Here is an 11,758-nt window from a genome sequence, read left to right as displayed (position 1 = left end):
AAATAAGATATGTACATCTTCCGGCCAATATTAACATTGAGATTTGTTTGACTTTTTTTACCTTGAACATTTTGTATGGAAATTGAACTGATATAATTAAATTTTTAAAAAAGGTTTGTGTGAGAAAATTCTGTTTCTAAGTATTCGAGAAATTACAGATTGAAGTTATAAATTTATTTATATAAGAAAAAATATCGTTGAATTTCAACCACTTTCAAATACTCAAAATTATTTTAATCTAATTGATTTATTAGGCTGAATACCATATAACTAAAATCATATCATAAAACCATGAAAAACCATTAAAAAACAACTTCGTATCAAATTTTCTAGTTGAAAAATAGTGTTTCAAGTTAAAAAGCGCTAGGAATTAGATTTTCAAGGTAAATTCAATGATTATTTATTTATTCACATGTTGAATTTTTTGGTTTTTTTATTTTAACTTTATGGTCACTGTGACAAATTTAAAATCAATTTTATGGTTGTGGAGCATAGATTTTCACTGTCCAAACACTTTGATTTAAAAAAATCCTTCTCAACATAAATACTAATAATATTTTCTTTCATTTGGGACGATTTAAAAGATTAAAAAATTAGAAAGTTTATATATTTTCTCAAAGTTGCATGATTTTTTACAAGCAGTCAAGCCATTTATTGATCCTCTCACTCATTTTGACTATAAAATTGCTGTTCTATACAATTTCTTTACAAAAGATTAATCAGAAACAGGATCAGAATAATTTTCGTAAAATTTCAAATTTCACGGGAATTCCCGGGATTTCCCGGAAAATTTGTTGAAAATTTCCCGTTTCCCGGGAATTTTGTAACCCCGGGAAATTGGACGCTCTAAGTTTTAGTAAATAATTTTTGTATTTTTTTAGGAGAGACATACCATTCTGCATTTTTCGTCAGTCTTTTGGTAACATTTTAGGCTATTTCCTCAAAAAATTTGAACGAAAAAACATCGTGACATCACCTTTAAATTTAAGTTTTAGATTTAAAAATCAAAAAATCTCATAGATAAGGCGTGTATTTTTGTTTCAGTGTATTTTTTTCAGAAAGCCCGTCCTATTTCCTACAAGTTTGTCTTTGACCACTTTTTGATACGACGCAACGGCTTCGAGATACAGTAATTTTTAAATTACAAAATACAAAAATATTTAAAACCCTTACGCCCTTCTCAAATGTTATTTTCGAGTACTTTTGGCTACATATAAACAAAAATGGCTTATATAGGCCTAGGATAACATGTCTACAAAGTTTCATTGAAATCGGAGAAGGTCGGGTACAAAAGTACCATAAAAATTCCTGATTTGAGCTGGAATTGCTCTATACAGACCCTGACCCCAAATAGGAGGGCCGAGGTACCCCAACGGAATCCGGAATATCTCCGGTAAAGTGGTAAAGTGGACCATATTTGTCGTATGATGTAACACACAGCTGAAAGGAACTCCAAAACTCTGTTTCAGAAGAACTTATTGTATCTTGATTATGCACTAATAAAACCGAATTGAAATTGAAAATTAGAAAATTCCCGGGATTCGGGAATTCCCGGTTTGGAATAAATCCCGGGAATTTTGTCCCGAGAATTCCCGGGGTGGACGCACTAATTTCGGCAAAGGAACCCTTTAGAAAAATGTTGAGTCCGATCGGAGAACTTTTTTAATAATAATAATAAATAAATAAAACAAGTGCACATACTTCAAAGGGTAAACTTCTCTTCACAAGACCTTATTGACCACTGCGTGCAACATAGTGCCACCAATCATGCCCAATTATCTAATGAGAATTACGGGTGCTTACAAGTGGGTAGAATTTTCCCAACACGCACGCAGTTGAAACCCCAAACGCAACGCCAATGCGGTTGAAACGTGAAAGTCGCCACCACGCAACGGTAATTACGCGCGGAAAATGACCGGCAATTTCGCGCGGAAAAGTTTGCTGTTTTGTTTTTGTGTGGGCTATTTATGCGAAGGAATCGAGTAAAATGCAGGAAATGTGATTGCGAGGAAAATTTTCCTCCTCACAAAGGAGATAAAATCACGCTGCACAGCGATTCGAGCAGGAGCTACAGTAAAACACCACTAGTTTGACAAAGTTTGCAGTCCGAGCAACTGCGTACTGGGACCATCCATAAACCACGTGGACAATTCGGGGGGGGGGGGGCGGTGTATGGAGATTGTCCACGATCCATACAAAAAAGATTTTTTTTGTATGGACAATTGTCCACGAGGGGGGGGGGGGTTCTTGATTACTAAAAAAGTGTCCACGTGGTTTATGGATGGTCCCACAGTTGTTTTGTCAAATTAACGAGCTCCCACAACAACACACACGGTCAGGGTTATGCAAGAGGCTCCAAGCTTCGATTCTGATGGAATTCCTGTGGCTCTGCATTTGCATTTGCATAAATCCATATGTGAGGTTAGGTTTCTGTTTCAGGTTCTGCGGGGTGGGATCGGTCACGGTCAATGCGAAATTTAAGGTGTGTTCAGCGCCGCGTAACGAGTTCACCCTAATTTGATGGCTTCGGACGGATTTTTTGTTTCGTGATTGGAGTATACAGAGGTCCTCTGGTGATTCAAATGTAACTGCAATTTTCGACGAGTTTAGCAAATCTATTTTTGAGATACAGTATGTAAAACAGTATTAACACCCCTTGGGCACAATACACATTTTGTGATGAAACGTGTTAACAATTTAAAGTTTGACAAAAACCTTGCACTACGTTTTGTTCAGAAACTACATTTTGCTACAAAAAGCTCATGAAACGATGATTTCTATAAAAAGTTATATAACAAATACTATTACAAAAATCAAGAAAGGTAAAAAAAGTTTGTACACCTTTCGAAAAATTAACATAAATAAAGTTATTTGTTGACAAAACACCATAAATCCAGTCTCCCAACTCCAAATAGGCATCCATGACTGATTAAAAAATTATTTGGATTGAATATAAAGTTTAGTAACTGCTTAGTATAAAAGTTTATATAACTCTGTAAATTCTATATAAAACTTATCCAAACTGAATTTTGCAAACTTTAAATTTAACTAAATGTCAATATATTACCATAGAATTGCTGGGTATAAACCGTTTTGGGGGTCTTTGTATCGATAGAAATATTTTTTTTTATTGATGGGATTCAGAGTTTTGATAAAAATACCAACTAATCAACTGAGAAACTCATTTGCTGTTCAATTTATTAGTCCCATGTCAATTTTTATGTACAACGGTTAAAAATAATGGACAAGACAACATTTTTCCGTTGGATCTACTATGATCTCCTTGAAACGAGCTGTCAAATAGGAACTTTTCTGTCAAGAAGGGCCGCGATGTTATTTTTTTCAAAATTGAATTAAAAATCAATTTTAAATCCTTTGTAGTCGTTCAAAGGTTCATTGTACTCAGAAAAATAAACTTTATCGTGGTGAACAACAATATCTGATATTTAAACTTAATTTTAGAAAGCACTTAGAAACAAACATAAAAATTGAATCTAAATTACAAGTAGTTTAATTTATACTATGTCTCCGATCTAACATCGACAATCCCAAACCATCGTTTTGGCCAAGTACATCAAAAAGCAAGCTGAATTAGTTAACCTTTACCGGTTTCGTTCGATTTTGTGCCTCCCGAAATAGCCAATGTCTTCAAACCATGGGCAACCCTCCCGTCCAACCATAATGGATTAGCTCGGCCAAAATGTTGAAGTCCAGAAATAACCAAATATTCAGTGAGTTTTTTGGAGGCTAACTTCCCCCCTCATAATCGGTTCCAAGGGGAAGATCTGTCCGTTTAGATTTGAACTCCAGTGTGACATACCGCCGTTTTGGGCGCCAAGATAACGAACAACAAATCGGTCACAAATTACTGGCGGAGTAACTCCCCAACTGCTCCAACCCCTACGGTTGAAATAATGTAACAGAACATGGCACCCGTGTAACCTTCGCCCGGTCCAGTTACCTTTTTAACGTCGTGTGAAAAGTGAGAGTAGCTTACGTGGTTAATTGCAGGTTGTAACAGTACGACGCCGATGGTTTGACTACCGAATTCGGCATGGTTTTTTGATTCACCATTGTTTATAAACAAACAAACTGTCAGGTTGACAGGTGACCATTTGTAGGAAGTCAAACCAGCGGAGCGTAACTGTTTTTGAGAAGTGTAACTAGCACGTCGTAACAGTATGTTTAACTAACCAAACAGGAAACGCCCCTCGCCAAACAATCGCCAAACAAACACCAACAAACGAGGAGCCCATTTATCGCGGTGTTCCGTCGTCGTCGTTCAGGGCCAGCACGATGATACATCAACCTAATTATCCTCATTTCACCAGCGCCGGCGGGGACTTCTTGCAAGAATTCGCACCAGTTTTCGTTCAAATTGGCATGAAAACAAATCAAGATCGCTATCGGCCGGATAACCTAAGCAACAACAACACGAGATCCGTCCCCAATTTTGATCCACCCTAACTGCAGTAAAAAAATGTGTTTGTGTTTTGAAAATAAGACTTTGTTTTAGTTTACGTAATTTTACATCAGAATGTATGTAATTTTACCTTTTTTGTGTTTTAACCTTTTTTTCAACATAATTTAATGTAAAATTACACGTTTTACAAGATTTAAACTTCTTTTTACCTGTGCACAAACAAATCTGTAACCGAGATCCGGAAAGTTGTCGTGTGAAAAGTCATTAAAAGTTACGAGAAGGGCCGGGGGACGAACCTGTCAGAGTTCCGCTGACCAACCACCTCGTTCCTTGCAGTGCAAGATGATGAGTTGTACAGGTGACCGTAAATTTTGGGGTTCGCGCTCTGGCAACAACGGCTTTGGCATTGAAACGAGTGGCGATAGCACACCCCGACACGGGATGCGAATTGGCACGGCACGGAATGGTCAGGGACGGTCATCGCAGGGAAGTTTGGAAGGGGCGTCAGATTTGAGGTGAAAAACGTCTTGAATGAGTGGACGGTACCTCGGCAAAGGAAGAGAATATTCTGGGTTGATGAAGAATTCTTGTGCAAAATGGTCTGGGGAGAACGATTAAGAGGTGCAATTGCAAAAATAATCATAAGTATTACGAGTTAATTGACTAGTTGTCAGGAATTAAAGTCATACTTTTACAATTTCGAAAATGAAGTCTCGTGAGTTTTTTTTATACAATTCAAATAAAAAAGCATTCCATTTTGTATTGTTATAATTTTCAGAAGAAGTCATTTTGCAACATAATTTGAAATCTTTATTTATCAATTTTCAATAAAAATTAATCATTGTTTGACCTAAGATTTAGACTTGATCGTCAAATTATGAAAAAGATTGATACTTGTGACTAAAGTTTGGCTTTCGAATGACCTTTTGACGAAAATTGCCCATTCCAAGACAAACTGCAACCTGACTGCAGTGGTATCTCGAAAATAGACCCAAATAAACCCCTTTATTTCCATCCTCCCAATGACGCCCACCAAAATTCCCTTTTAAAAATTACCGAAAATTGCCAACATACACTTGACCCTCGCCCGGCTCTCAATTGCTGCACCACCGTCGGCCCTGAAAACCGACAATCCGCGTGTGTCGAACCTTTGCCTTCCAGGGGCCAGCCAGATAGGAAATACTTTGCATAAATACGGTATTGACCTTAGCGTCCCAGGCCAGTGCCGAATGCCGGTCACCCGTTTTGGCAGTCGGTTTCCGTGCCCTCTCGACTCTGGCCGCAATTTGGACCTATTAAAGTTGATTTATGACCCGAACTGAAAGTCACCCCACACATACACACGCAGGTCATTCTAGAAAGGCCGATTCCTGTTTGATGGGTCGAAAATAGAGGGACGATGTCCCTATTTTCGGACTATTGACATTTTGAAGTAATTTGAACGCGAATTTGTATTCAAGTCGACTATTTTAATTTCATTTTTAGTTAAATACCAAAAATATTGCATTTTTACATCAAAACCAACTCTATTTGATGAATTTCACCCATTTTCTCACCCATTTTTCCCGCCCCACTGCGGCAATCCTTTGCTGGTGGAAAACTACGTGAAAATTGAAACACAATCAACCCACCATCTTGGCCCGGCTCGGTGGCGTGAGGCTTGGCTGAAGTAGTTAAAAAATTCAAATTAATTCAAATTCCGCCATGAAACGGTGCTGAAACATAGAGAGAGAAAAAAGGTATCAGAAACAACAACAACAACAAAAGGCCCGGCCAACTACGATGACTTGGCTGGTACTGCCAAGTTAAAAGGGAGAGATCCGTTATCGTTGTGGGTTTAAGGAACAGGAATACAACAAAAAACGAAAGCAGGACAGGACGGAAGTTAGAGTAAGGTATCAAAACTTTAATTTTCTATAAAAAATGAACACAACATGTTTAAAAAATATTCTCTAAACAAAATTTAAAGTGAAATTAAAAACCAAAATGTTCATGAAAGAAACGGCATTAAAATGCAAATACTCAAAACAAACAAATTCTACGCGTCACAGCACTCTAAAAGGAAGACAATAACAGTTCATTACAAAATAGGCCATGAAAGGGGTTCTATCACTTGGTCGATATTTTGTAGGAATGTTCCACTTGTGGGCTGCGAAGTTCGAGGGTCCCAGGTTGGGGTGAAACATAATTTAAAAAAAATCACTCCAAATTTTGAGTAATATGTAATTGAGCCAATTTGGATTAGTAACCAAACAGTCTATCCTACTCATGTTAAATGTCAACATTCTCTGACGGGAGTATGATAGATTGCATACTTCCAAATTCACATTGGCCCATTTACATTGTGTTGGTTGAAATGTGCACCTCAAACTCAAACGTTCTTTTTATTTGGCTATTAGGGTGATGCTAAATAGTTTGAATAAATCTTTTAATCTAAATTATAAAATTTAGAACGTGACAAAATTACTAGATTAATGGTGCACAGCAACCAAATAATTTTTTATCTTCTTATTCCAAACTTTTAAACCTTTTTGTAAAAAGCTCTGGTTAATGTGCACCGTTAAAAAGAGATTTAAAAAATCCTCAAAACATACTTTTGGACTTATTCAAATGTGTGTGGGATTTACAAAGCAAACTAAAAATTGTCACATCGTTATTTTTTTTTAAAGATTGATGAGTCCTATTTTTTTTAAAGATCGTTTTACTGATAAATTTTAGATTTACCTTGAAAATTGCCAAACGTCCTCATATTTGTTGAGATAGTTTTTTTGAATATAAATTTTGCTAAATGTTTCAATTCTCTTATTTATGTTTTTTCTCTGAGGTTTCAATTTTTTTGGGTAAATTTGAGCATAGTTAAAAGATTGTAATTTTTACGCACAGAAAACAATATGAATTTTGGCAGGTTGGAAATTTTGTTGGTTGATTAATATTAGTTAATATTTTGTAATATATAAAATTAAATTTAATTAAATCCTCTTCTCGCTTCACCGGTCTAATAGCCGAGCGGGTTAAGGCGCCAGTCCTGTATGTGAGTGCTGGGTTTGAATCCCGTCGGTTGTAACAGTATTATGTGTGTAAAGAGACTTTTTTTCTGACAAAAGTGAAATGTATGCTTGAAAATTTGATTTTTGCTGCTATAAAAAAAATTTATGTTGATTTATATCTTTCCCCCCCCCCCTTCAAAATTGGCCCGAAAAATCAGGGGGCAAAAAAAATATTTTTAAAATAAACTTCAAAATTTCAATGAAAATTCAAGTGCAACCAGCAGAAATCAAATTAAAATACATTCTTCTGCGTTAAAAATCATTTTTAGCATGTTTGGGTTTATAAAAAAATCTTAAGATTTTTTGAAAATTTTCGATGCAAAATCTTTTTTTTTCGATTCAATTTTTGTTTTTGTCAGATCTTAGATTTTTTGAAAACTTATGATTGCAAAACAACTGAACTAGTGTAAAATGCATTTTAAAACACTTTTTTCATTTAAAGGTGAAGACTATGGCTTGTTATTTAAATTTTTATATTTTTTTTATTTTTTGCCCCCCCCCCTTGACCTCGGCCAGCGCCGAGGGACAAAAACTTTTTTAAATATTTGCATCGGCCTTATGTGTTTTTTTCTAGCCTGCTCTAATACCTCATTTGTAATATTTGAAACAACGATTAAATGTGGTGAGAGTTTTAAAATTAATTCAAATCCATTTTTTTATTTATTTTCCTCTAAGTTATTTTACTATAATTAGATGTAATCAAATATCAATTTAATGGTAATTTTACAGTTTTAATTGTTTAATCTTTGTACTAACATGCATGTTTTTTATAGAGATTGAATGTATAGAATACTGAATAACTATAAAGCATGAAATTCAAAAGATTTATGAAATAGGAAGCTTTTATTTATAAAAAAATAAACTAAGTCCTGCAAAAAATAAATAAATTAAAGAATTAAAAATTTAAGAATTAAAAAAACAAATAATTTCCGAATCGAAAGGTCCTGAATAATTGAATAATTAAAAGGTATGAAATTCAAACGATATATGAAATGGAAAGCCTTTATTTATTTGAAAAAAAAAACTAATTATAAAGTAAGTATTGCAAAAAAAATAGAATTAAAGAATTCAAAAATTTAAGAATTGAAAAAAATGAATTTCAGATTTAAGGAAACAAAAAAATGAAGAATAAAAAAATTTAAAAAATTAAGAATTGAAAACATGAAAAACTGAAGAATTAAAAAGTAAAGAATCCATTGTTTAGAATATCCAATTACATCAAAATGAACTAGTTGAAAGGTACTCCAAAACTCTATTAGGTTATAAAAATTACAAAATTGTGAATTGATTATTTACTAATAAAAACTAATTGAATTGAATTGAAAAAAAGTTAAACAATTGATCACTCGAAAAATTGTTGATTTCTCAACAAGCCTTCAGAGTTCTGAAACAGGAAGAATTGAAAAATCGAAAGATTGCAAAATTGAAGAATTCTAGAGTTTTTTTTAAGGGCCTATCAACATATTTTTTTCTAATTTTTTTTAATAGCGAAAAAATTTGATTAAGAATTAGAACTACATACTAAATTTAATTATCTAAAATACTTAATGAAAGTGTTTTTATAAAAAAGTTGATCTAACTTTCTTCTAATAACTTCGACAATAATGTATTTCCAATCACTTCAAGGTTACCGACAAATTAAGCCATCGATTGGAGCGATTCATAAATACTCAGCCAGATTAAACTATTCCAATTCGTGACCTTCCCAACTTGTCGAACAAATGAAATTCCGATTACTAATGACCAATCGGCCAGCCCTTTTTCTGAACCACAATCGACCCTAACCTCGGCTCGGAAGTGGGAAGCAAATCTGGAATAATGACCAAACCAAGAACCAAACCCTTGATCCTTTCTTCCCGAAATCCACCCTGCCAGGACCACCCTAGAGTGCGATTGCTTCCACAATAACAAAAAACAGCAATAATGACATGCAACTTCGTCGTCGTCGTCGTCGCCTACTTCGTGGCACAAAAGTCCTTGTCCCGAGCTTCGGCGACGCGCACGTGCGAAGAAATCCGAGCGGGCCCTGCTTGGACCATGCGGTCACAGTCCAGCGGGCAGCACTCGCGATCCAACCCTCGACCGGTTCGAATGTGGTCCTTCAAACAGGGACCACCGCGGAATTCGAAGTTACACGTTTGACAGTGCCGGGCGCTTAACGCGTGTGTAACGCCTGATTTGTGGAAGATTTTTTGTTTGTGAAGAGTGTTTGATTGGAAGTGCCCAAACTGCCCGCTTCTAAAAGGTGTCGCAAGTGCCATTTTGCCCTCTCCCCCCAGAAGGGTGCGAAAAGTGGTTCCGGAAGTACCAGGCTCAACCCGCAGCATTCCGTACAAATGTTCGATAGCGACGAGGACTCTGCGTTTGTCATTCTGACGCCACCAATGTACTACACATATCACGGTTACAGAGAGGGGGTAATTTGTCCACTAGTTACTACTAATCTTCCAACAAGAGTGATCGTTAAAGACATGGAAGTCCGCTACACGGAGAGAAATTTTGTTTGTGCGTTTTGGAAATTTCACGAACGAATTGTTCAGATTTTTGAAAGACCTCAATCATTCAAGATTTCGCCAAAAGTGGTGGCTCCAGAGAGGAGCGAATCTCTCAGGAATTAGGACAACTAATCCCTCGCACAACTTTTAACAGTGCAACCAGCTATTAAATCTCACGTGCATGGTGTAACGCGCGTGACCTTACTTTCCTTTCTTGTAGTGGAGTCCAAAGGAGGTGGTCCTGCATCCTTGGTGGCCGCGATTTCCAGTGCAAGATTGTACGGGGACATTTTAATTGCTCGGTCCGCACATACACAGCGCGATATGACTTTCGCCACTGCTTGCTACTACCCTACTAATGGGGTGTGATTTTCACGCCACACAGCGATGAAATACGAGAGCTCCTAGGGAAAACTGTGGTCGTGCGGAAACGATCGAAGGATATCGTGAAATGTGTTTATTTTTTTTTCCTCCCCGAGTGCTAAAATATGCTTATTTGGGAGGAAATTGCTCCAACTTTTAGAACTTCCGGCGCCCTGGTCAAACCAAGGCTGCTATGACGTTAGAGCACAATTTGAATGCTGTTGTTTACTCGAGTTCAGAACGTGTACAAATGTATATCTGGTATCATTTCTCAAAATCAAAATACAGAAGGAATTTATTCCATATCAAGCTGCATTTGAATTAGTGAATCCGAATTCGCACATTCGTCCACACTTCATCCACAGCAGCGCAGAGGTCAGAACTTGATCAAGTGTCATAATAACAAAGATTTGTTCGAAAAATGACTCATTCTGTCTTGCGCTAGTAAATAACTAATTTTGATATTGATTTCTTGCAAATATTTTTCAAAGTTCAAAATTGGTCCGAAAAATCAGGGAGCAAAAAAAAATATTTTTTTTCAAAAAGCTTCCAAATTTTAATGGAAATAGAAGTCTTATCGACTGAAAACAAATTGAAATTCATTTTCCAGTGTTTAAAATCATATTAACCCTCTACTTCGATCTAAAAAATCGCCAAAAATCAATTTTCCAACCGATTTTTGATCTTTAAAAAGCATTGGAAAGAAGAACGCTTAAAATTTCAGGGTTTGAAGTTTTACTTGTTTTATGTGACTTTGCCAATGTTTTTAAAAATGTCATTTTTTTAGGGGTCAACTTTGGCTGTGTTTTTTACTAATATTTTCTATATTTTCAGTAAAAAGAAGTATGCAGTAATTTTTGTAGTGTCCCAGGCTATGCCTCTACGCATTTTTTTTGCAATTTAGATGATGATGGTGACATTCTATAGCAGGAAATGTGAAAAACATGCAAAAAATTGAAAAAGTGACTGTAAAAACGTGAAAAAATTAGATAGGAAAAATGTAATTATATTAGGTGGTAGAATAGACTAAATACTACCAACAATAAACATAAGCTAAACAAGATAAATGCAAATTAAAATACTAAAAATAAAACAAGAAAAACATAAAAACAAGAGAAGTAAAGTTTTTCGTAGAACAAAAGTTTCTCAAAATGACCTCCTGAACACGGGAAAAATAAATATTTTCGAAAAAAAAGATTTGGCCAGTAGAGGGTTAAGCATGTCTGGGATCGATCAAAAATATTTAGATTTTTTAAATTCTGTTGCACAGTAATGCATAAAAATTCAAAATATTTTCGCATAAAAGTGTTTTTTGGAGTGAATAAAAAAAGTTCGTCAATACTTAGATATTTTGAAAACTAATGATTGCAATTCAACTGCACAGCAAAAAATCCGATGGTAAAATCGCATGCAGAAGTATGCACATCACC

The 11,758-nt window shown here is 35.5% G+C and overlaps 1 protein-coding gene across 5 annotated transcripts in view; it reads left to right on the top strand.

Annotated features, from left to right (window-relative positions):
• LOC120421546 (echinoderm microtubule-associated protein-like CG42247) overlaps positions 1-11,758 on the top strand; it is a 92,846-nt gene that overhangs the window by 47,070 nt on the left and 34,018 nt on the right. The window contains exon 1 of one of the 5 annotated variants that reach the window (XM_039585023.2): positions 9,742-9,887. The exons of the other annotated variants lie outside the window; for them this stretch is intronic. Within the exon in view, the coding sequence (XP_039440957.1) occupies positions 9,807-9,887 (81 nt within the window). The 5' untranslated portion in view covers positions 9,742-9,806. Of the gene's footprint in view, positions 1-9,741; positions 9,888-11,758 lie in introns of those variants that run through there. 5 annotated transcript variants of the gene reach the window in all.

This window comes from Culex pipiens, chromosome 1 (genome assembly GCF_016801865.2).
Source record: "Culex pipiens pallens isolate TS chromosome 1, TS_CPP_V2, whole genome shotgun sequence".
NCBI lineage: Eukaryota > Metazoa > Arthropoda > Insecta > Diptera > Culicidae > Culex > Culex pipiens.
The sequence above is the reverse complement of the archived record's forward strand: the minus strand, read 5'-3'. Positions and strand labels throughout refer to the sequence as shown.